The 26,260-nt window shown below is 39.6% G+C and overlaps 1 protein-coding gene across 3 annotated transcripts in view; it reads left to right on the forward strand.

Annotated features, from left to right (window-relative positions):
- Positions 1-26,260, forward strand: part of IKZF3 (IKAROS family zinc finger 3) — a 414,014-nt gene that overhangs the window by 58,636 nt on the left and 329,118 nt on the right. For all 3 annotated transcript variants that reach the window (XM_044055471.1, XM_044055472.1, XM_044055473.1), the window contains exon 2: positions 18,347-18,514. In XM_044055471.1, the coding sequence (XP_043911406.1) occupies positions 18,347-18,514 (168 nt within the window). The remainder of the gene's footprint in view (positions 1-18,346; positions 18,515-26,260) is intronic.

The following is a 26,260-nucleotide window of genomic DNA, read 5'->3' on the forward strand; positions in this document are numbered from 1 at the left end:
TGTGTAGATAAACTGAAAGCCCTGTCATTGTACTCTATATTGTATAGACTGCTTAGAGGCTACTTCTGCCTGGCCTACAGGGCAGTCTCTGACCCTGCTCTGATATATATGTTGCACATCCGCAAGTCAAATGGCACAGGAGTGACTCACTCTAGGGATCTTAACCCAGCCTGTGACATTAACAGAACATGCTGTAGAGACAGATGTATTTCCCAGAGATTGCCATTGATCTGGAATACATTTCCAATTCACGTGAAGCAGAGTTCCTCACTGACTCTATTCAAGTGCAACCTGGACAAATGGATGGGAGACCACAAATTCACCCCAGGGGAGGGACTCATGTCCCTCATGGACAGGGGGTAGTCAGTGTTTATTATAGACTCACTCTTTTAACTACATCATCTAACCAAAGACAATTGAGGCAACTCTGGATTAACATGGCTAGGCTTGTAAGGGCTCTAGGGCTGCTAGACTAGTAACCTCCTATGAACCTATAAACTTTAATTGCTACACTGAGAAAGGATGAATACAACTACTAGACAGGAAAATGCCATAAAATTGCTAAGGGATAGCAACCAAAACTGCAACATCTAGAAGATACTTGGTAGAAGAATGAAACAAATATTTTTCTAATGGACAACAGGAAAATCTATATTATATTCTGGGTAATTACATTCCACTCATGTCTTATGGTGAAGACAGATACTGGATATTTATAAGTTGTTAAAGGGAGGTAACAATTAAACAGATTATACAAATGTATAGAGTGCAGAGTCACAAAAATGTGGTAATAGCTGCATGGAAAGAAAATTATGTGAAAATGTAGACTTTAAGATAAAATTCTGATAGAAAGTGGATACTGACAATTTACTTATTGCATTTGGTTGCATATTGGAATTGATATTATGTTTTCTTTTGAATAAAAGTATGATTGATTAAAAAACACAGCCTATGTATAAGTTATAACTGCATACCCATATTTTCTGTCAACACATTTTACTAGAAAATTCCACATTGTTTCAGAGGTATAACCCTGGACTAATAAGCATCAGCAATGGGCCTAGATTGTCATTAGAATGTGCCAGGCTGCCAAGTTGCATGAAATTCAGTTTCTGTAAGGGATATACATATGACTCTCTGGAAGGTGGGGAGTGCAATTCATGTCCATAACATAACTAAAGTCCCGTCCATTATAAAATTAGTCAAATCATATATTTTTAGAGAAAACTCTATGTTTTGCCAGAAGAACGAGCTGCCTTTCTGATATGACAAGAGCAACATCTTTGTCAGTGAGCTGCATTTAAATCCTTAAGGGCAGTCTTAAGTGCATTTTGTACAGAATATTCAAGTAAATTACTTGAAAGATTTACTAAAATCCCTCATATGGGGGTCTGATGTTTGATCCTTTCTATATATGAACCAAATGCAGGGTTTTCAAGCATTTGACAAAGAGGGTCTATATTATATAAACAAAGTATTAAAATGTCAAATCACCTTTGATCAACCCCTATTTCCCGAAACTGCACAACACTGAACCCTCAAATCACCAATTTCTTTCGAAGGGAAAGAAATCTGTAGCCCAAACACACACACTGCATTACAACAAACACTATTAAGTTGGGGGTTTTGCCCCTACAGCCCCCAATGTGGGAGGATGTGCCCCCCACACTCCCCTAACTAAATATACTAACTTCAAGATCACACTACAGTCAGGAAAAGGGCAGAATTAAAAGAAAGGCCAACCAATTTCTTTCCCTTGGAAAGAAATCGATGATTTGGCCATTCAGTCTTGTGCAGCCTCGAGAAATATGGGTCAGTCAAAGGTGAGTCGACATTTTAATACTTTGTTTACATAATATAGACCCAACAAAGACAGACTGACATGTTGCAAAGCAGATGGTTTCAGTTAAGAGTGGGTATGCAAGACATGTTAGAAGGCTTTGCAAATAACACACAGAAAAAAATAAGAGATGATCTAACCTTCAAGTTTATATTCCACCTGACTCCGTAGGATGGCTGTGGACTACATGATATGTAAGTATGTACCTAGCTCATTAGTCTTAAATGTATACATCCATACATAACTCTGCGGGAAACTGCATATACAAGAGACAAATAAATTAAATGGATGGGTTGACAATGAGATGGGATAGCTCAAGCAGAACAGTTATTCTCTTCACCTTCGGAGCAGGAGGACCAATAGGGCTCACTTCTTTCTTTTGCGAAGCTGGCTATTGGGCACTCATCAGTATAACTTTACAGGGATAAACAAAGTGTCAGAAAAGCAGAACTTACAGCTATAAGGACACCCACAGCCATTTTATAAAGTCAGGACTCTGCCAGAGTGTCACTAAAAGCTGAAAACTCTATAATGAAGTCTGTTTTCAGCTAGCTACAGTTATCTCCATTATCTAGGTAAGTACCGTAGTATATGGGAAGAGAAAAATGCATGTTCTCCATTATCTAGGTAAGTACTGTAGTATATGGAAGAGAAAATGCATGTTCTCCATTATCTAGGTAAGTATCATAGTATATGGGAAGAGAAAAATGTATGTTCTCCATTATCTAGGTAAGTACCGTAGTATATGGGAAGAGAAAAATGTATGTTCTCCATTATCTAGGTAAGTACCGTAGTATATGGGAAGAGAAAAATGTATGTTCTCCATTATCTAGGTAAGTACCGTAGTATATGGGAAGAGAAAAATGTATGTTCTTATCTTCCAGAATATGTATATTGAACTGAGACAGAAATGTCCTATGTTAACAGGAGTGTCAGATTTCCTGTGATTTTTTACTCTCTTCATATAATAAATATCTTGCATGCTTTCGAAATAAAATGCAGATATTTAGAATGAATGACAAGTACTGAAGCTGGTCTATTGACTACACAGTTCTTGCTGTACCAGTACTTAAGTTCAGGGAAGAATGAAAAATGGGACAACTGGAATCAGTTACCTTTCCAGCTTAGCAGTAACCCTACCAAACATCCACCCTGAGTCTATACAAAAATAAATACGTTTGTTCTAAAATGACCTGTTACGATGATCTGCTGTCATACATATGGCACCCTCTCAAATATACATACACAGGTCTACCTGATAAAACCAAAAGCTCAGAAGAATGACAATGAGATAACCGACACCGAAGATAAACAACGGAGAAGACCGAAAGTTAAAAATCCCGACGCTGAGGACACCGACATGTTAAGGTAAGTGTGCGATAGGGACGCATGTTAGGGTCAGGGTGCGGATAAGGTAAGTGTGTGATAGTGACAGACTTAAGGGTTAGGGGCGGATTGAGTGAGTTAGAGTTAGGGTGTGGGTAAGGTAAGTGTGTGATAGTGACAGACGTAAGGGTTAGGGGTGGATTAAGTGAGTTAGGGTAAGGTAAGTGTGCGATAGTGATGGACCTTAGAGTTAGGGTTTGGGTTAAGGTTAATGCATAGATAGTTGTGTATGTAAGGTGTAGTGTAGGTTTGTAAGGTTGATGGTCTGCATGTGTTGTGTGTGTGTTTTTTGGAAAAGGTATTTGTTTTGTTGATTGTTGGGATTGTGGTTTGTCGGGCATGTCAAGTTTTGTGTTTTTGAACTTTCGGTTTTGTGGTGTCGGTTATTTCGTTGTCAGTGTTATCAGGTAGACCCACATACACACACCACACACACACACACACACACACACACACACACACACACACACACACACACACACACACACACACACGCATACACACACCCATTTATTTGTAGTTTAGCTATCCAAATGAGCCCACTTATAGCAAACATGTCTTCTCTTAGGGAAATTGAGATATTGGAATTATACCTGTCAATCTCTTAGTGCAAGAAATCTGGGCAAAGATAAAGGTACAAAAAAGTACAGTTTTGTACCTACCATAAATGTAGATGTCCGAGTGTCTTCACTGCTGCAAAAATTACACTTGGGTTATCCTGCCGTCAGGCGGTCCCGCAGTCGGCCAGAGTTCCAAAGTCTTGGTCCAGCGTTGGTTGCTGTCACTTCTTCCCTGACGTCAGTGCGTCAGGGGTATATAAGATGCAGCCGATGCCATTTTCTTCAGTTTTTCTTGCCCCAGATGTCAGGTGCCCCCAAAAAGGTAGGCAATACATATTGCTAATAAAACATACAATAAGGTAAAAACAAAACCTTCAGTAACCAGAAAATACACCACATAGGTAGTATAGTGTAGAAAGGCATAGATATGACCCAGGTAAGAAAGAGGGGATGGCAGGTGGGTAACCAGGATTGCAGCAGTGAAGACACTCGAACATCTACATTTATGGTAGTTACAAAACTGTACTATGTTCATCATGTTTCACTGCTGCAGTCATTACACTTGGGTAGAATCCCAAAGTTGAGTCAGGGTGGCTGGTTCTATAGAGGATTTGGTGTGACTATGAGGCCCTGCAGCACTGCAGTGGCAAAGCCAGCTCTGGATCTAGAATAAAGAGGTAAGTGGTAATGCTTGGTAAAGGTGTGCACTGAACTCCAAGTTGCAGCTTCCAAAATGTCTTTGGTAGGTACTCCTCTAAGGTAGGCAGTAGAAGTGGCAGTTGTCCTGGTGGAATGAGGTCTAATGTTATTAGGTACTGGTTTCCCATGCTGTGTGTAGCAGAACAGTGTCCTATCCACTTTGAAATGGTCTGCTTTGAAATAGCCTTTCCCTGTGATCCTGCAGCATATGATACAAACAATTCTTCAGTTTTTCTGAAATTTTTTGTTTTTTCCAAGTAGAAATGTAATTGTCTGTGTATGTCCAAGGAGTGTAGTAGTCTCTCCCCTTTATTCTGGGGATTTGGATGAAAGGTTGGCAAGTGAATAGTTTGGTTAAGAGCCACACTGAATACCACCTTAGACATAAAAGAAGGGTTTGTTCTTAAGGAAACCCTGTCTTGGGAAAAATGATGAAAGGTTCCACTGCCATTAGTGCCTGTAACTCTGAGACTCTTCGTGCTGAGGTTATTGCCAGAAGCAGAGCAGTTTTCCATGACACATATTTTAATTCTGCTAAAACTGCTGGCTCAAAAGGAGATAATGTGAGTTTTTCCAAGACAAAATTGAGGTCCCAAGTAGGTGTTGGTACTCTCCGGGGCGGTCTTATGTTTTTAGCCCCTCTGAGGTACTGCTTTAGCAATGGATGAGAGAAAATAGGAGGATCTGTGTTGTAATGAGCTGAGATGGCAGAGGCATGTATCTTAATGGATGAGAAGGATAGTCCTTTGTCCAGCATCTCAGTTAAGTATTGTAGTATCTGAGGAATGTTTGGGACAAGAGGGTCAAGGCTTTGAGCCTGGTTCCAGGCACAGAATCTCTTCCACTTTTCTGAATAAGATTTCCTGGTGCTAGGCCTCCTGGCCTCCAAAATGACATCCATAACAGCTTTAGAGAGAGGTGTTGTCTGTTTGGCTAATGAATCTGCCCTGCAGCCAAGTTTAAGGTTTTGAGCTGACTGTGCAGAATCTGATTGTTTTGTTGAGTCAGCAGGTGTGGAATTTGAGGCAAAATCCAAGGTGGGCCTTGAGCTAAGTTCTTTAAGATTGGGTACCAATGTTGGCGTGGCCAGTCTGGAGCAATCAGGATCATCTGTGGTTTTTCTTGTCTGACTTTTAGGAGTACCTTTGAAAGGAGAGGCAGTGGTGGGAAGGCATAAACGTTTAGGCTTTTCCAGCTGAACAAAAGAACATCCACTTTCCATGCTTGTGTGTGATAAGTCCTTGTGCAGAATTTTTGTAGTTGGCAATTCAGTGGGGAGGCAAAAAGATCTATGTCCAGGCACCCCCATTTTTGAGTTATCATGCTGAAGACTTGTGGATTTAATTTCCGCTCGTGAGGATCCATGATGTTTCTGCTTAAGTCGTCTGCCAAAGTATTTTTCTTTCCTGGCAGGAATTGTGCTTGCAGATGGACTTGATAAGTTAGAGCTATGTTCCACAAGGTCATGGCTTGTTTGCATAGGAGGTAAGAATGAGTGCCCCCTTGCTTGTTTATGTACCACATTACTGTGGTGTTGTCTGTCTTTAATAATAATTGTCCTGGATGCAGAAGGTCCTTGAAAGCTGTTAGGGCATTTTGTACAGCCAACATCTCTTTTTGATTGATGTGGAGATGCAGTTGGTCTGTGGTCCACTTGCCCTGAATAAATTTTTCTGCGATGTGTGCTCACCAGGCATAATCCAAAGCATCTGTTGTTAAAGTCTGCCTGGCTGTGGGTAGAGTGAAAGGCTGACCCTTGTTGAGGTGACATGCCTGTGCCCACCATCGAAACTCCTGTTGTAGGAGGGAATTAGTGGTATTACTGTTTCCAAGCTGTGAGAGTGTTGAGTCCAAACACTTTTTAGGTACCATTGTAATTTCCTCATATGCAGTCTGGCATATGGAATTAGTAGTACGCAAGATGCCATGAATCCTAAGGCCTGCAAAATGTTTCTTGCAGGGAGTTGGGACTTTGTTGCCATCAATTGAAAATACTGAGTCAGTTGTCCTTGTTTGGCTGGCGTGAGATAAGCCATTTGGGCCGTTGTATTTAAGCTGGCACCCATGAATATTATCTCTTGTGAGGGCACCAGTTTTGACTTCTTTTCATTTACTGTGTACCCTAGGCAAATTAGCAACCTTTTTACAAATGCCAGATGCTTTAGAAGAATGTCCTTGCTCTCTGCTTGAATCAGGCAGTTGTCCAGGTATGGATATATTTGAATTCCTTTTTGTCTGCAAAATGCAATTACTGGTGCCAGGCACTTTGTGAAGACCCTGGGTGCAGTAGATAAGCCAAAGGGCAGTGCAGAGAATTGGTAGTGCATTGAACCAGCTATGAATCTGAGGTATCTTCTGCAATTTTGTCTGATAGGGACATGCAGGTATGCCTCTTTGAGGTCCAAAGTAACAAGCCAAGCCTTCTTGCCCAACATGGGAAGTAACTGCTGTAGTGTCAACATTTTGAATTTTGGAACATCCAGGTAAGTATTCAGAGTAGAAAGGTCTAATATGGGTCTTCAGGCTTTGTCCTTTCTGGGGACCAGGAAAAGTCTTGAGTAAAATCATTGCCCTTGTTCCTGCTGTGGCAATTTTTGAATAGCTCTCATGTCCATGAGGGCTGTAATTTGCTTTTGTGCCTCTGCCTGTTGATTTTGTGATAGGTCTGGCATTCCTTTTAGCCTTGGTAAAGTGTGAAAGTGGAACCTGTAACCTTGAGACACAATATTCAGAACCCATTTGTCTTGGGTGATTGCTTGCCAATTTTGAGAAAAAAGTGCTAGTTTTCCCCTTAACGGAGCTGCCAAAAGGGAAGAGCATGGTATTGGAAGGGGGAGGTCATTGGGACTGTTTCCTGTAAGGTTGTGACTTGTCTTCACCTCCTTTTGGGGTTGAAGCACCCCACTGTCATGGTCTGTAAGAGCCTTGGGGCTGAGATCAGCCTCTTGGGCGTCTGTATCTGCCTCTTTGTGGCCTGTCTGACACTGGAAAGGACCAATTCTTTGTAGGCCAATTTCTGCTAAACCGAGGTGGCTGTACCTGTAAGAAATCCTTCACTGTTTGCATAGATTTTCCCTTATACTCCATTTTCTTTAATACCTCCTCTGCCTTAACACCAAATAAAATATCTTGCTGTAAAGGAGCATCCAATAAATTTGCCTTAACATGATCTGGTAAACTTTGTTCTTTTAACCAAGCATGCCTTCAAATCACAGATCCTGTAACTGCTGCTCTACAAGAAGCCTCTAATGAATCAAAACCACATTGCAAAGTATGTTTTCCCACTTGTTCAGCTGCATGCAATAAAGCCTGCATTTCCTTATAGTCAGGATGTTCTGAACTTGTAATCATTTTCTGTTTTAACTGAGACATTAAAAATTGTTGGTATTTCAGCATGTGAAACTGTCAATTTAAAGCCCTCACTGCTAAAGTTGCAGAAGTGTAAACTTTCTTCCCCCATCTGTCTAATGCTCTAGAATCCCTGTCGGAGGAAACTGAATTTTTAGCCGTGGAAGCCTTTACCCCTTTGGAACCCTGGGAAATAGTTTCTGGGTCAGCAACAGGGTTTTTATAAAGAAATTTGTGAGAGTCAGGGACTCTGTAATACCTGTCTGGCTTGATTGGAGCAGGGGGTAAAGAATCAGGATTTAAACTGGATTCAGAAAACACTTCATCCACAATATCCAACACTGGTGGAATGGCAAGGGGCCTGTGCTGAGGCAATAAAAGAAAGTCTCTGAGCCTTTTCTTGGATTCTGAGTAATCCTGGCCCTCCCAATGGAAATGCTCCCTCATGGTATGTAAAGTTTCCCCAAAAGAATAATCCTCAGGAGGAGAGGCTGAAGGGATTGATTCTTCAGCATCAGAGTCCTCATAGGGGGTAAAGAGTATTCCTGGTCTGAAGAGGAATCAGAATATATGGAAACCTGGTCAGAGGAATCATAGTCTGTATCCTGCCTAGGCCTTTTATTAGGAGGGGGATGGGAACCTCTGATCAGAGTAATTAAGTCTTCGGCCATTTTAAGCATCTGTTTTTTAGGCATGGAGGCCTGTCCAGGTGAATGTTGTACTTGCTTCTTTGTCTTTAATGGAGTTTTAGACTTGGCTGTAGTTTTAATGGTAAGTTGTGATGGTCTGAAAACACCCTCAGAAGCCGATGCCTGCTCAGCGGCTCCGGACCCATCTGAAGGGTTAGTCTCCATAGGCCCACCACCTTGAGTATCCAGAGGCCTAGGCACCTCCACGTGGGAGTCAGTAGCAGCCTGTGGTTCTGAGGTAGCGGGTGTCAGGGGCTGCAAAAGCGCCTCACTGAGAACCGGCGAACCGGCGACTGGCCTAGAAGAGGCTTCGTCATCAGTTTTGGACCTCAGATGCCTGTCCTTATCCTTGTCTCTGCGTTTTTTCTGTATTCCAGTCGTTGGTTGTTCCGACGGCATGGTATAATTAAATCTTCGGCCAAAGTAATGGCGAGCAAAATCAAACCGACATTTAATAGTGCGTTTGCTAAATCTAACACAAAACCGACAACTAGTGATGTCGTGATCTGGGTCTAGGCATGGAATACAATAAGAATGAAAATCCTTATGAGGTATTTGCTTCCCACAAGAAATACAATTATTAACTTTTACTGACATCGGACTGAGGCAAGAAAAAGTTTCCCCAATGGGGTACTTAGCTTTATTGAAGACTTTGGTTCTGAAAATCGAATTTGATATCTCAGGAGTCGGCCGACCAGCACTTGTAAACTGCTTTTGCTTCGGGAACCGCGCGGCAAGAAAGACTGGAGAAAATGGCATTGGATGCATCTTATATACCCCTGACGCACTAACGTCAGGGAAGAAGCGACAGCAACCGACGCCACACCAAGACTTTGGAACTCTGGCCTACTGCGGGACCGCCTGACAGCAGGATAACCCAAGTGTAATTACTGCAGCAGTGAAACACGATGAACATTAGGGACGTATTTTCAATATTGTTGTTATAATAGTAACATGATTTGTGTTAGCATGCATTTTCTGGAGGCAATGAAATTTGAAACTCAGATGTGCATCATTATTTAGTGACTTCAATTTGCAAGAAAAACACAAATTGTATGAAGAACAGACCAAAAATATGATACAAAAATCTGAACAATTGAGTGTAATGATTACATACTTGATGATAATAGGCATTAAAAAGGAGTGTAAATTCAAAAGAAAAGAGCAGGGTACTGCCAGTTGAAAGCATGATAAGATGGTGTAAACTTGGATATATAATCATAATGGAGGAAGTGTGGGTAACATAGATAAGGCAGTAGGAAAGATGTGATAGAGAGCCAGCATGAAAACCAACAAGTGAAGGGGAAGTATAATTAGGGAAGCAAGGCAGCTAGCCTACTCTTTACTTCCTGAATGACTGTACTGCCTAGCAGACAGATACATTTACAGTTGCTTCTTTGTCTGTCTCCGTCTTTTCTTTTGTAATCTTTTGTCATTTTCTCTCTTGTGAAAGCCCTATACACAATCAGGTGGTTATTTGCTATCTCTTATCTAGCTCTTATGACAAAATGTGCTTGACACTATAACATTCCCTTTTGAGCTTGACTTTACCAATGAGATACTTCAGTGGTGGTCTGCTTTCTGTACCTGTAATATGAATTCTAGTCTTCTGATCAAGATCAGCCATCTTTATACTGGTTCCCTGTTTGTTTTAATTTTATCCTATTATTGATCTTCTTTTTAAATCATTTAAATTATTTTTATTGATTTCTGGTAGGAGAATATTTATTTAGTTTATTTATTTTACATTTGTTTACCAGGAGTATTTAACTGGACTGAAGCCCATTTTCAGAGGAGGCCCAGGGAGAAAAGCTCCAGTACAGTAAAAAATATAACAGAGATGAATCTTATATAACATGAATAATACTGAAGAGACACATAGAGCAATAGGGCAATAAATTTCCATAGGAGACTAATACTATACAATAATGTGCAGTATACATTCCAAATACAATCACCCAAAAAATTACATACAAGATAGAATTCTTGATGCTAAATAGTAAACAGTTTTGACAATTCTTGTAAAAACAGGAGTCAGCTGCTGTATACTATTGTGAATATAAAATGACAGACAGGTGATATAATTCTTAAACAAACAAGGCTCTGCTACAGTCAATGACTATGTTATTCCAAGTGAGGCAATAACAGATAGTAGGATAAAGTGGAAGAAGTGGGGTGAGAAAGAGGTCAAGGTAGCGAAAGAAAGGTGAAATGAGAATTAGATGAAGGAAGAGAGGAAGAAGAGAGTGAAGTGAAGAAGCAGAGTCGGTGCTTGGTATGCAAGGTTTAGTACACTAAGGACAAATTGTACATACGTGTTTACTACCACTGGATACACCATTACTTTCTTAGCAAAGGTTTGAATAATATGTCATTTACATTTACCTTCCATTGCCCGTCCCACCTTGTGAGACAGCTTTTACTTCTCTTCCTTGACATGAGTCTCCTCACCCTACCTCATTTCTGATCTTATTCAGCTGTTTCTGGCCTAGCAATGAACTTCATCAGAGGACAAACAGACGTATGAAGCCCCCTTATTTTAAATGTATTAAGTCAAGCTTTTAGGGTTTGTTTATTGATGGAGGCAACACACTCACTGTCTGTTTTTCTGCTGCCAAATTATTGTTTTTGTTTTGAATGGGTGAGTTGTTGCTTATTTATATTAGGCCATCTGCTTATTTTATTATGTTAAAGGGTAGCTAATGCTTATAGTTCCATAGGTCCATGGGTTTGTAGTAACCTTACAACCAGGGATGCCACTGAGTAACTAGCCATGTTACCTGGTGTTGTTAGAAGATTCTGCCATTTAGTATATCTCCCCCATATGCTCAGGTGAAAATTTCCAGTCTCCCATCCAGTTTTCTAGACTAGTTTTAAAGGTTGTGAAGGAAGTTGTTTTAGGTGATTGGAGAGGAAAATGCTTAATAGATCATTAAATTCAATGATGGGCCGAATGAGGAATTATTGAACCTGGAGGGTACATTTAAAAAAATAAATTTGTTCAAGGTAGAAAGATTTTTTCTAAATATGATAGAGACATGATAGTCAAAGGAGAGGACTTAGTCAGCATAAGCTGACAGATACACAGGCAAAGGCACAGACACACTCACACACACACACACACACACACACACACACACACACACACACACACACACACACACACACACACACATAGTTATTTGAGGTTTGGCTATCTTAATGAGTCCACTTGGAGCAAATATGTTTTCTTTTAGGAAAAACACATGCACACACACACACACACACACACACACACACACACACACACACACACACACACACAGAGTTATTTGAGGTTTGGCTATCCTAATGAGTCCACTTGGAGCAAATATGTTTTCTTTTAGGAAAAACAAGCTCTTATGTACAGATTTCTCAGTCTCGTAGTGCAAGAAATCTGGACAAAGCCTAATAATAACAAATCGTACATACTTGTCTTTGATGACTGGTCAGATTTAAGAGCACCATCTATATGCTGTGCAGTGGTGATGTTAGATTTTCCTATAGAAATTATACTGCATTTCTTGATGTTGAGGGTTAGTCCACAAAAAAACATAGCAAGCATTAGCCTGGCTCATAATTTGAATATCATAATGGGATATGATAACCATCACCAGTTTGCATTTATCAGCAAATGTCGCTAGATATATCCCCTTATGTTCAAGTTTTGCGTTAGAAAAGTACTTGGCAAACAGGACAGGGCCAAGGACAGCATGCTATGGGACAGTTCTTGAGCTGCTTCTTTGTTTAGATGCGATACCCCTGAATTTAACTGCATGGGTTCTACCAGAGAGCTAATTAATGGACATCATGGTTGAAACCTGGTTTAGTCCACCTTGTTTACCATTTAGTACCACAAGCTGTAATGGTCCACCATTGTATTATATTTATCTGTTGGTGAAGATTTAGGTCCCTGGTTCTGGTACTGGTGGAGATATTGAACTTGTGGAGAAACAGGAGGTCGAGCACAATTGGGTCTCTAGTTGCACTGCAAGCAAATCAGGAATCTCCCCTCAAAAGTTTATAAGACACTGGATAAAGCCATAGAGCTTCCAGCCTCCTTTAGTATCTCAGGAACTTTAACTCTGTAATCTTTTGGTTAGGAACCTTTGGGGACTTTCCAATAGTTTGATACGTTTAGTGAAATGCATCCAAAGGAAGCATCATACCTGATAAATGGTCTGACCAATGCAGAGTATAATGGACCAATTATCTCTTTACACCTTTGGCAATTAGCTGCTTAAATTAAAGGATTTTCTGACAACTGTTGTTACATGATGGTCAAAAGATAGGTTTTCAGGTTAAGGACAATATTTTTCCATGTTTAAGCAATTTTATTCCAACTCACATTAAACAATAGCTATGTGCATCATGGTGGAAGTTAGCTAACACTCTAGTTTTTAAGGCAGAGGATCATGGAAAACCTAGCAACTATGGACCAATCAGCTTGACTTGCATTTTGGGTAAATGCAATGGAAATGTATTTCTTAATGTTATTCCACAAAATGTTATCAGGTTAGTGAATGCTAACCAGTATGGTTTTAGTCAGAACCATTCCTACCTTTTCAATTTAATAAGTTTTGGCATACCAGTTATTGATATTATTGATATTTCTGTGGATATCATATTTTTTCATCTGACAAAGGTTTCTTACTCTACCCCAAGTTATACTTTTATAAACTCTGGAATTCTAAGATTTAAATCCAGATATTATGAGATGGACTCAGATTCACATGTAATAATCAGACCAAATATGTCTGACCCTTTAACTAGGGTAGTGCCTCAAGGCTTCCTGGTGAGTATTCAATTATTTTATTACCCTTAAAATCTGGATAGGAAAAGTCACCAAGGATGCTGTGTAGATAACATTGTTCACATCTGTAAATGACCAAACAAAGCTGCAAGGAAATCCTGATCAGTTATACAAGCTGGCATTAAATAACCACTACAAATTTAAATGCAAAAAAATGGAGCATTGTGCATCTGAGATCTGCAAGACGTCTATATCCCTATGCCATTAATAATGACTTGTTGCATATTTGTACATAGTTCAAAGACTTTGGACTTATGGTTTCAAATGAGTTATGTTTTTCTATGAATGCCAGCTTAATTGTTAGGAACAGATTTTGTACCATCTGGAGAGCAATCTCTTCTAGACACCAAATTGTTTTCATTTCCTTGTGCAAAATGAGGGTTTGGACTAATAATGAACAATGCTCTGGGTTTTGTTCATATTCTGCTAAAAACATTGAAAGCTGGAAAGGATAAAAAATATTATATCAGGCAAATAATCTTTGTTATGGTGTTGTCAAACATTAAGAGGCTTGAGCACCTAAACTTGCCCTTGGATTTCTACAGGCTCAATACAGCAGATACAATTTAGGCTGAAAATTTTAAATACTATGATATTTAGCATTTGTATTAGATTTACTGATCACATTCTTGGAATCAGGACCAATAGTTTGACTATGATTATTGATAAACATCATGTATCTTGAAAAGGAATTCCAGTCAGAACAACATAGCTATGTGATAAACTAACAGTTGATATAAGAACATTAGAAACTCTTAGAGTTTCCAAATACTGCATTGACTCCTTTTTGAGAAAAATGCCTTCTTGGCAAGACAAGGTGGTACCAGGCTCCTTCAGAGCCTCTGACAAGGTTCTGAACCTAGAGAAAACAATGGGGCACTCAAACACTGCTCCTGTCCAGTGAGCTACATATTGGTTAATGTTGAGACTGGAGAGTTTGTCAATAATTCCAGTGGGAGCGGGTAATTCTGACAGCATTGGTTAGTACAAGATAGGAACTGTTGACTATATGCCATTTCTTCATGGCCTCAGTAACTTTTCTGAAGACCTCAACCAGGTTAAACAGATATAAACTTCTTTTTACGAAGTTGAACTGGTGTATGTAAGGTCAATTACATAATTTTTACTAGTTCAGCTATAATATATTCCTTAAACTTGTAAATAATACCAGCAAGACTAATAAGCCTGTAATATAAGGTCTGTAGAAGGTCTACCCTTATGCAAGGGCACCACCAACACCCATTCTCAATACCTCAGAGATGTAACCAGAGAAGAGCTGAGGTTTACTGCTGGAGGAATCCATCTAAGTGGGACTTGTGTGTCAGCAAACATCCAAAGATATTGTCTGGACCCATGGAACTTGTACTTTTATTTTTGAAAAGTGCCAAAAGGACTAGGTCCAGACAGATTTTGGGAGGCGAGGTGTAAAAGGGGAATGGAAGGAGTTATTGAAATTGGGGAATTATACTTGAAGATTATCTGTCTACAGTAATGGTGGTAATGTCTGTAGATTCACAGAAGGGGGCACCATTCGAGTTAAATTCAGTACCGAATGTCACTTACATTTAAGCTTCCTAATGTCCTTAAAGAAGGGCTTACACCCCTTGTATGATACATTGCTCAGGGTGAGATCTAAAGGACGTATATCCCAGGTCAGAAGGAAATTTGGTAAAATACATTAACATTTATGAAACCCAGAAATTTCTTGACATATTTGTTGTTGATTGTATATGTTTTCCAATTTATGTATGGATAGTTGAAGTTATCCAAAAGAAATGCATTTGGTTCAATGGTCAACATTTCAAATTAATTAACGCATTCTGCAGTTGCTAAGGGTTCATAGATGGAATTCTATAATTAGCTATAAAGTGATAATTGAGTTTTCGAGTGTTATTAGGAGTTCGGTCAGTTCCAGGTTTGTATCTTATAAGATGTAATACACATCAACAAGGTTACAAATAGATATAAATACTTCTAGGCAGATTTCAGAGGATCTGAATGCAGGTACTAAACCCCAGTTAAAAGAGTGTGCCTTTGCTATCCTGGGGCGATGTTTCTTTAATTACAGACGTGTTAATGTTTTCATAGGTGATGAAGGCCTCTAGTTCAGAAATTTTGATGTTTACATTTCTAGCATTCAGCTGCACTATCCTCACATTATCCAGGTCATAACTGGCTATGCCAAGAGGTCTAACAGATGAACTCTGACTAAAATACAGCATTATAGGGGTAGCAAAAATTTCAGATAATATTCAACAAAGTGTGTGCCATCCCTAGCAAAAGCAGGATGGAATGTTGACCATTTCGTCCCAGAGATACACAATGGATCCCCCTGAATGACACCAATTTACTAGCTAGTTGTTGAAGCCAATTATTTTATCACTCAATCAATTTATTATCTTTGGTGAACACTGAATGCTGCTCAAAGCCGAGGTCTTACCTTCCTCAAAGACCTGAGCACAGGACTCAATAAATTGTCTGTGTCTCCTTGATGTTGGAATGCCTAAGATCATTAACCCAACATGGGCAACAATAAAGCAATAGCCATATTTGGGGCATTGCCCTACTGGCATACGTAATCCTTGCATTTTTATTATTATTTTATTTGGTGCGGGGTCAGTGATGCAGCAGTCATCGTTGTCACTTCACAGCAAGAGATTCTCTAGTTCGATTGTCAGCTATGCTGCCTTCCGTGCAGAGTCTGCATGTCCTCCCTGTGTTCATGTGGGTTTGCTCCAGGTACTCCGATTTCCTCTCATATTCAAAAGACATGCACCTGGAGCATTTCTCCCTGGGCCTCTGCTGAAAATGGGCTCTGTCCCAGTCAGATTTTCCCAGTAAACAAATGTTAAATAAATTAAAACATCTGTTTTTTGTTTGTTTTTGTTTCCATCTAGTGAACAGATGTAGGTTGTTGCAGTACATATTCTAGATGAAATATATATTGGTGGATTATACGTCAGCTGAGCTATTGACTTTATGTGCTTTGTAGTATAAGAAGCCTGTGACAGTTTGATCCTTGCAATGGGCTGAATATAACCATATAATATTGTGCTGAAAGCGAATGTGCTAAAATTAATCTCAGAAGGAGTTTTCTTACCTACCACTTTCTTTCTTTATCTGTTCCTAATAACTCTTTCCTTCATTACCCCTCCTTACTTCCAACCTTAATTTTCACTTTTTACTGCCATACTTAAACATCACACTCCAGTGTTGACTTTTAATATTCTGTAATTGCAGTCTATTTGGGATTTTTTATCCTCTGCTATTCCTTGCGTGATGCTTCTTTTTCTGCTAGTTTTATTAGCTGCTATTAATTTCCTCTACAATGCTGCGGTGGTGGTGCTGCGGTAGCGTTGTCGCCTCACAGTAAGACGCTGTCTGGTTCGATTCTCAGCTAAAGCGTCTTTTGTGTGGAGACATGCGTGAATGGGCATACCTTCATTGAAGGTTGTGTGTCAGTCCAAGTCAGTACGTAAAAATCTACTGCCAATCATTAGCAGACCGGAGTTCCACTGTGGCGACCCCTAACCAGGAAAAGCCGAAAGATACAACAACAACAATACAAAAATGTTTTCTGTTTATTTAGACACCTGTTTAAAAGAAACTTAGTACTTGCCAGTTGCATCTGGTGTTTGCTTTGTTTATATGTTAGTGAGTCCCTCCATACCTCTCAACCTCTTAGAACAAGAAAACTGGACAAAGCCATAAATAAAAGTGGGACAAAGCCCCAAAATAGGGACAATATGTAAATGATGCTCTTACAAACTTAGAAAGTTGATAGAATAACTGGCTTTGCATTAATGTGACTTTTCCGAAGGGTATGAAGTCTGAAACTTAAATATCTGTCATTGCTTTCTAACTTCAGTCTTTAATGATTTGCCACTAGCATGCCAGAAAACCACTATTTTATTAAAAATGGATGAAAAATACAAGGCAAAAATCTGGACATTATGCGACAACCTGTACAGTTCAGAGCTATGACTCCCTCCTTTACTTCTCTTTAAACATTTTCTGACTCTGCCCCTTGAAACCTAGATCTTTTTTTTTTTTAATTTTCCTCTTTCAGTAAAGTTTTGTTCACCATGTCTACCTTAGGTAGGGTATTTCTGCGACGATCAGTAATGTTTCCTTGTATTTAGAGTAGTGTGTTATTCTTTCTGGAAACATCCCCTCCATGTCTTCAGCTCTTGCTGACCTTGCTTCTATACTTTTCGCTACTTTACCTTGTTGGCTAGATTCTGTAGATCATATTTTTCAGCTGCTTTATTCAGTCACGCTGTATTTTCCTATATGTTCATTTCTACCTCATTATTTGTTGCAATAAATTTTCGGCATCACTGCCAATAATCCTTGTGAATTCCTTACACTCTCCTTGGACCCACATATTTATTACTAATTACCCATATTTGCTGTCGCACCGTTTTCTTCCAACCTTCTTTCCTGCTTCCTTCCCTACTGAACGTTGCTCCAAGTGCATGTTTTCAACTACTGACATCTTTCTTGTAACTTTACTCTCCAGTCCTCACTGAAAATGGATAGAATCTCCTGTCTAACTATTCTGGCTAACAACAAACAAACAAACAAATACTGCATTTCCTTGTTTATCACTTTTCATCATTCCTGCTTATCGATTCATAAAATCTTATTCTTTTACCACTTGCCGTCCCTTGCTATTTAATTAATGCTACACATTGTATAGTGTATAGCATATGCTAACTCATTCCTCTCATTGTCTCTCTCTCTCTCTCTCTCTCGCTCTCTCTCTCTTTCCCTCCTCCTCCTCCTGCATTCCTATCCAGTCTGAGATATCTGCAGACAGGTATATTAAAATGACTTTGTAAAAAACAACTGATTGGTACAAGAAGTTTGCACCTCTAAAGTTCTACTAATGATGCCATCCACTGACCATAAGAGCATGCCAATTAAAAGATGTAGACTGCAGCATGACATGTAAGGATCTCTCTCTTACTCATTGTGTTGTCTGTTTCAGGAGAGCGTCCATTCCACTGTACTGAGTGTGGAGCCTCTTTTACACAGAAAGGAAATCTGCTTCGTCACATCAAGCTGCACACAGGAGAGAAACCATTCAAGTGTCACCTCTGTAGCTATGCGTGCCAGAGGAGGGATGCTCTGGCAGGTCACCTGCGTACACATTCTGGTAAGTTACTGAAAATGATCTGAGAGCACTGTGAACCAGCACACCAGTAATAATTAATAATTGGCTGTGTAGAAAAGAACTCTATTCTGTTTTTATGAGTCTTGTTCAACTTAGGCTTGGTAGCCAGTGCTGCTGAGATAGGTTCATAGGTTCATAGGTAAGTACTAGGCTATATGCCCATGATGCATGTTTTCATGTCTCACAAAAATGATAGATTTTTTTTGTGGAGGGGAAAAGCAGAAATTCAAAGTAATTTTCATCTTGTCTGTGATGATGTGGGTCATGTGGTAGAAAGGATGACACAGACACAAAAACTGAGATTGTGAATTGCATTATGGTTCGCTAAGGTTTGTTTTTTTGCATAACAACTTTAAGATTTGATAAACAAACCTGTGTTCCTCAACAGAAACACCACAGACATCCATGTTTTCCTAAGACGATACAAGCACATACATACACATACGTACATAGATGGACACATTTGGGAGATATGTGGAATACTGATTCTCATTCAAAGTGTGGAACGGGGGCCTATATAACTGAAAACAAACAAGTATAAGAACTAAGGAACAATACTTCATTTAGCTGCCATTACTAAAACTGATTGCTATTGCATTTGACTGGCTAGCAGCATTTTTAAATTATTTTTATATTTTTAAATTATATTTCACAGGAAGAATTCCATTTACAACTGAAAACTTAGAATAACAATTACTTAAAATCTATGACAGTAGAATCGTGGCAACAAATATATTTGAAGGAAACCCATGTTGTTTTCGGCTTACATAATTCCAACAAAAGGCACTTCTTCAGGATTAAATGCATTATTTTTATTTACCTATGGGGCTCTTCACTGCTAAAGCATGTCTATCTTCAGTCATCTTTAATCTACAGCTTGATTGCTACCCTAATGTGGCAGAAAAATGTAAACAATTTCAGAAAATTCATAATGCTGCCCACTAAGAGCAGCGAGACAGGATGCCCTGACTCTAAAAATGTTGACGTTTTGTACTTAACGTAGGAGAAGCATCTGCTAAGAATCATCAGAAAATCAGGCTATTTATGACACTTTTAGAAACAAGTTAGGGGATTATGTATTAAACTTTTACAAGTATAACTGCTTTAGAGAAAATTCCTAACAGTATTATATTAAATAAGAAAAAAATTGTTGTAGCCAGATTCATTAATGCCTACACTAAATGTACACTAAGTGTATACCATTCCAAGCGAATAGATAATACAAGCATAACTCCCACCTTCTTCCTAATTTTAGTTTTCCTACTGATTTTGTTGCAACCTTAAATATTGAGAGGGATTCATAAAAGTTACCACAATGTGTAGACTATCAGCCAGATTCAATAAAGCCTACATGGTTAGTTTACACTGTGTCCACATTGTGTTGTGATGCGCACACGGTAGCATACCATTTTACATTCAGTAAGTGACTCTACACACTGTGTAGAGCTGTGCACAGCTGTACAAATAAGGTAAACACAGTGGCATGAAAATTACAGCATAAGCAGCCGAATTGCATGCTAATCAACCAATCCAAGATGGAGGGGAGCTATTCAACAAGCTATAAAGCAACAATGTAGTGCTGGTTTTCTCTGTGAATTTCAAAACCCATTGGAATACTGCCATGGAAAGGAGTCTACACATAAACAATGGTAGAGGCTGTTGTTGCTTTAATTCATGCGTATGTGCAACAGACTGAAGTCTGTGCTGCTGCTGCTGCTAATAGACCAAGGCCAAGAAAGAGAAGAGTTTTCAGACCCCAGTTAACTTATCACAACGTACATGATGTGGAAATTGTAGAGCATTACAGGGTAGATAGAAACACACTACAGGAACTCTGTAACCTCTGTCGTCCTCAACTCAGAGCCAGGGCAAGCCAAGGAGAACTCACCCCAGTGGAAGCAAAGGTATGTGTAGCACTTAGAATCTTAGCTACAGGTACCTTTCAGAGACCAACAGGGGACATGCTGGGGGTGTCACAGCCATCAGCATCCAGGATCCTCCACCAATCCCTGAATGCTATGCTCCAACATGCTAGGGACCACATATATTTTCCCCATACTCCTGAGGATAGGGCCAGAAATATGCAGTACTTCTACCCCATAGCACACTACCCTGAAGTACTGGGTGCCATAGATTGCACACATGTAGAAATTAAGGCACTGCCCGGGGAACAGGCAAGGGTCTACATTAATAGAAAGGGCTTTCACTCTATTAACTGCCAACCTGTGTGTAATGCCAAGGAAATCATCTTGAATGTGTGAGCTGGCAACCCTGGCAGTTACCACGATTCACATAGCTGGCACACCTCCCAAATGTATCAAATGTTCACTAGGGGGGATATCGCACAGAGTCATTTCCGAGGGGGATGCAGGTTATGCACTGGAAGCATGGCTGATGACACCCATCAGAAATGCACACATACCTGCTGAAAAATGCCATAATGAGGCACACGCTCAAACAAGAAATATCATGGAACGTATGTCTGGGCTACTGAAGTCACGGTTCCAGTGCCTAGATACACCTGGGGGAGAAATGCAGTACAATCCATGGACATGTACTGAAATATTTGCACTATGTGCCATGCTACACAACATCATCCTAAGAAAACAGCTTCAGCAGAATCAACAAGGGGAAGAGTCAGACCAGAACTAAAACTGTTGCAACTGCTAAGTGTTGAATCTGGAGTGTATCATGTAATAATATGAGTGACTGGCATATCCTTGCATTTTTTTACTAACTAGTGCAAACAATTAAAAGATGGGAGATTTGTACAGAAATGACCTTAACTTGTGACAGCAGAGACTTATTTGACTTATATGTGTCCATTATTAAGTAAGAGGCACCAGGCATCAAAGATTCACACAGTCATACCTCTCAAAAGTAATGATGGTCACTGCATGCCCTCAGTTTAGCACCACACATTTGTACTGGAAGATCATTAAAGACAGAAGTTAGAAAGTAATGATGCACATTGCAGTTTTAGACTCTACAACCCTCACTGGATCATTTACAATAAAGCTGGGAAATTTTGATGCTATCAACTATCTGACTTTCTAAGACCAATATAAGTCAAAGGTACAATTACCAGTTCAGCATCACATATGCAGATACACTAAGCATGAAGTCAGCTATGCACCCTGAGCATCAGACACAAAGCTTATGTATCTCTGCATCTAAAAGATACAAAACACGGATATGGCACAGTTATCATCACTTGCACAGGGAGTTGCGGAGGGGGGAGGGCAGGAAGCCTGGTGTGACACAAAAGGTTGGTGAGTGCATGTCAGTAAGAAAGAGAAACAGGCAGACATTTGGAGAAAGCAACAAATGGCCAATGAGACAAAATGAGTTTTAACTCACTCCAATGGTTCTCAGGAACTTTACACTGTATCTTCCAATGGGCATAGCCTAAGCCTTTTGACAGAATAAAATTATGTCCTCACATTTCAAACAAATGTTCATATCTCTGGAACCATAGGGATTATGACAGAAATATAAACTATAAACTCTTTAGCACAAACTATTTTTATAGTGATACTATTCATTAGGTTCTACGTCCTAAACCAAATTTTATAAGTCACAGTAAACACAGTAACAATTACATTTGTAATATTTTGTAAACAACTTACAATATCTCAGCAACCACTCAAGTTACACACATACTGTCAGCAACATTTTATTCATCTAGCTGAGAGGCTTTCATACAAGGCTATGGAGTTCTGTCTGTGTTACTTGTTGTTGAGATATTTATAAAAATGTGAAAATTATATCTATAATAATAATTAATATCAAAAACAGTTGATATCTACTTATTTTTACTAGACAAAGGTCAAATACTAATGCAGTCAACTTTGCCATTGCGTAAGCTTTAAGAAGAAATCTTTTAAAACCTTGTACATAGCATGTTTTTGAATTATTGATGAAAATACGAACAAGATTTAGCCAGGTTCCTGACTCTATTAATATGTCAGGGGCATATGAGACAATATAGGCATATAACTGGGGTAGTTTATTGTAGACGCTCCCAAGATTTAAGTTCATAAGAAGGAGACTATCACCCTGGTTGAGTGGAAGAGGAGTACTAGGGGTAGGTGTGGTGGAGCTTATACCTTGGTAATACACCCCAAAAATACACCTTTGTGTTGCAGCACTGCATTTACCCCAGCAACAAGCTCTACCATTACAGCAGAGACCTACTGTTACTTTAGACCAGCAACAAATGAAGATACTAGATGTGAAGATCCCATGAAAGCTTATTTCTGCTGTTTATGGTCAGCTGCATCTCCCTTTGTCTGGTGTGTGATGCTGTTGGCATGTTGATAAACAAAATACTAACACTGTTGTGTACAATCTGGTATACAGTGTTAAAATGGAGATCAGCTCTCACTGCCCTGCACCAGGGATGTTCCTGTCAGCAACATTCAGCACTTCTGCATTTAGTTACCATAACCACGAGTTCCACAGGTCACCTGCCACCCACATGTACACCAAACTCAGCTGTGACCATCTTCATAGTAATGTAATCAACAAAGTAAGCAGAAAATACAGCAAAGATGTATCTGTCAAGGCCCACATCCATCACAAGAAGGTGACTACACAGCTGTATGTCGGACAATGTTGAAATAGCTGTAACAAATATGCACCTGCCACTTGCTGTGATAGGAGATATGTACTACATACGAAAAACAGGCACATGTCAAAGCAGCAGAGTGTTCATCAGAAATGCTACTGTTTAAATGATGGACAAAGACAAAGGCTGTGCAGTGCCACTATAGAAGCGAATAGTAAAAGTGACCCTTGGCTTTGCACATGTTCACACCACCAGTATAGACAAATAGCCTGCTAAGAGACATGGGACATATTTTGCAGCAAGCAACGTGTTTTGTATGACAACCTACACACCTATACAATCTCTGCCACATACACATCCATGTGTCATATTGCACCATCTGTCTTACCCTGTATCCATTGTTGACCACCTCTAGAACAACGTTAATTAGCAGCTGCTCCTCAGGAATCAAGAAAAGTTCCCTAATGATCTGACCATACCACACTCCTACAAGTGAATATCATGGGCTTTTTCTCTTGGCTCTGTGTCACTAACCCTCTTGTGAAACTCTTGCTGTCATTCTGCTGTTTTATTTATTTTATTTTGCAATTGTTAACTGAGTGAGTTGAGATCCAAGAAACCATTTCAGCCATGATCTGAGTTGAGGAGGTAAGAAATAAAATGAGTAGACAGAAATCCAATACACATAATATACAACAAACAGGTACAACAAAAATACACTGCTGGTACTTCACAAGCAAAGACATCATGTTTTAAGTACAGCATGCCTTTAAAGGACAGTGTCCAGTATGAATAAAGAAATATTGTATTTGGTCAGCTAACTAAAATTTACAGACGTTACTTTTGTATATAATGTCTCAGTGCTTCAGCAGTAAATTGATACATAGAAGATGTGCTTGGAGTAAATGTGCCAAGGTGGGATCAGTCTCAATCCTTTTTCCAGTTACTTTTTTTACTTTCTTCAGTGGGATGCTTTTTGATCTGCTTTTTAAAGCACTTAAGGTCATGTACTGACCTAATGTGTTTGGGTAGTACATTTCAGCTTACTGGCGCAGTTTTGAACTGATGTAAGTTTGAATGGGAGTCTAACTAACTTCAAAGTTTCACTTTATCGATGTGAAAGGCTTTGTTCTCTAATGCATAGTAGTTATTTTAATGGTGGACTGTAGCTTTCAAACAATACTTTTAAAATGAGTGCAGCTATCAAGAAGGTGGCTCAGGAGGCTACAGGTAAGCTGCCTGTATTTGTGTAATGTGGTACAGTGGTGCTCTCTGGTGCTGGCTATGTGTATGAATCATTATCTTTTTGTTTTCAGTAGCTTGAACCATGGAGATGTTTTGAGCCAAGTGTGAAGTAATGACAGGGAGAACATATTGCCATCTAGGGATGCAGTATATTAACTGCAATAGCACATCTAGATATGGGCGAGAGTAAAGCTGACATTTTATGGGAGAGTTTTTCGATGCCAACAGCAGCAATGACATCTGCAACAACTCTGGTCCACTCTCTAACATGTTATCCCTGTTGGTCCAAAAACAATAACTTAACATTTATGTGCTATACCATTGTGATCTGTAGTGAGAGTAGGGACCAGGTTGAGGGGACCCTGGAGAGGTGGAGATATGCTTTAGAGAGGAGAGGAATGAAGGTCAGCAGGGCTAAAACAGAATATATGTGTGTAAATGAGAGGGAGGGTAGAGGAATGATGAAGATGCAGGGAGTAGAGTTGGTAAAGGTGGATGAGTTTAAGTACTTGGGATCAACAGTTCAGAGTAATGGTGAGTGTGGAAAAGAGGTGAAGAAGAGAGTGCAGGTAGGGTGGAATGGGTTGAGAAGAGTGTCAGGAGTGATTTGTTACAGACGGGTACCAGTAAGAGTGAAAGGGACGGTCTACAAGAGGGTAGTGAGACCAGCTATGTTATAGGGGTTGGAGATGGTGGCATTGACATAAAGGCAGGAGTCAGAGCTGGATGTGGCAGAGTTAAAGATGTTAAGATTTGCACTGGGTGTGATTAGGATGGATAGGGTTAGGAATCAGTATATTAGAGGGTCAGCTCAGGTTGGACAGTTTGGAGGACAAAGCAAGAGAGGTGAGATTGCGTTGGTTTGGACATGTGCTGAGGAGGGATGCTGGGTATATTGGGAAAAGGATGCTAAGAATGGAGCTGCCAGGTAAGAGGAAAAGAGGAAGGCATAAGATACGGTTTATGGATGTGATGAGAGAGGACATGCAGGCAGCTGGTGTGAAAGAGCAAGATGCAGAGGACAGGAAGAAATGGAAACAGATGATCCGCTGTGGTGATTCCTAATGGGAACAGCTGAAAGAAGATGATGATGATGACCATTTCCTCACTGTATGTGAAAGAGGAATTACCTTCAGATGCATAAAGAACCAAGACACTACAACACATCAATCTAATCACACAGTGCAGTAGAAATACTGCATAATGGGTTAAGAATGAGGTGTAAATAGTGTAGACATGCAAAATGATGCATGCCATTTCTAAAATCTGTGAATTTATGTATTTATTTATTTATTGACATTTGTTAACCAGGTTAGTCCAGCTGGGGTTAGACACCCATATTCAGTGGAGACCCGAGGAGAAAAGCTCCAGTTAGAGAATGCAACATAAATTAAGTTACATTCAGTGTACGTTTTACAGAGGAAAAAAACAATTTACAGTTGATTACATTCATTTAACATTTTGCAGAAAGAAAGATTCCCATTTAGTCTAAGATTCCCATTTAGTCTATAGTATGAGAAAGTTGTGCAGTAATGGTAAAACAAGGTCCAGGTACATCTAGAGATCTGCTAGCCATATGTAGAGAATAAAGCCAAAAGATAAATCTGCTAGCCATGTCTAAAGAATAAAGCCAAAAGAGGGGTAAGATATATACATAACAGGAAGAGCAGAGAAGAAGTAAGAGTAGGATAGTATACCAGCATGAGGCCTAGTATATGTAAAAATATTTAGAGATGAATAATACCATGTGATTAAAATGTGTATTTGCTTTATACTTGAGAGATTTGGTAGGCTGTTTTTAGCAGTCTAGGTAGTATGGGCGGGAGTTAAGAACTTTGAAAGTGGGGGTTAGGAGAGGTTAAGGCAGGGACACGTTTTGGAGTTGAGCAGATGTTGTTTAAGTTCCTTTTTAA

Source organism: Protopterus annectens, chromosome 13.part0 (assembly GCF_019279795.1).
Source record: "Protopterus annectens isolate FY-2018-M chromosome 13.part0, PAN1.0, whole genome shotgun sequence".
Lineage (NCBI taxonomy): Eukaryota > Metazoa > Chordata > Ceratodontiformes > Protopteridae > Protopterus > Protopterus annectens.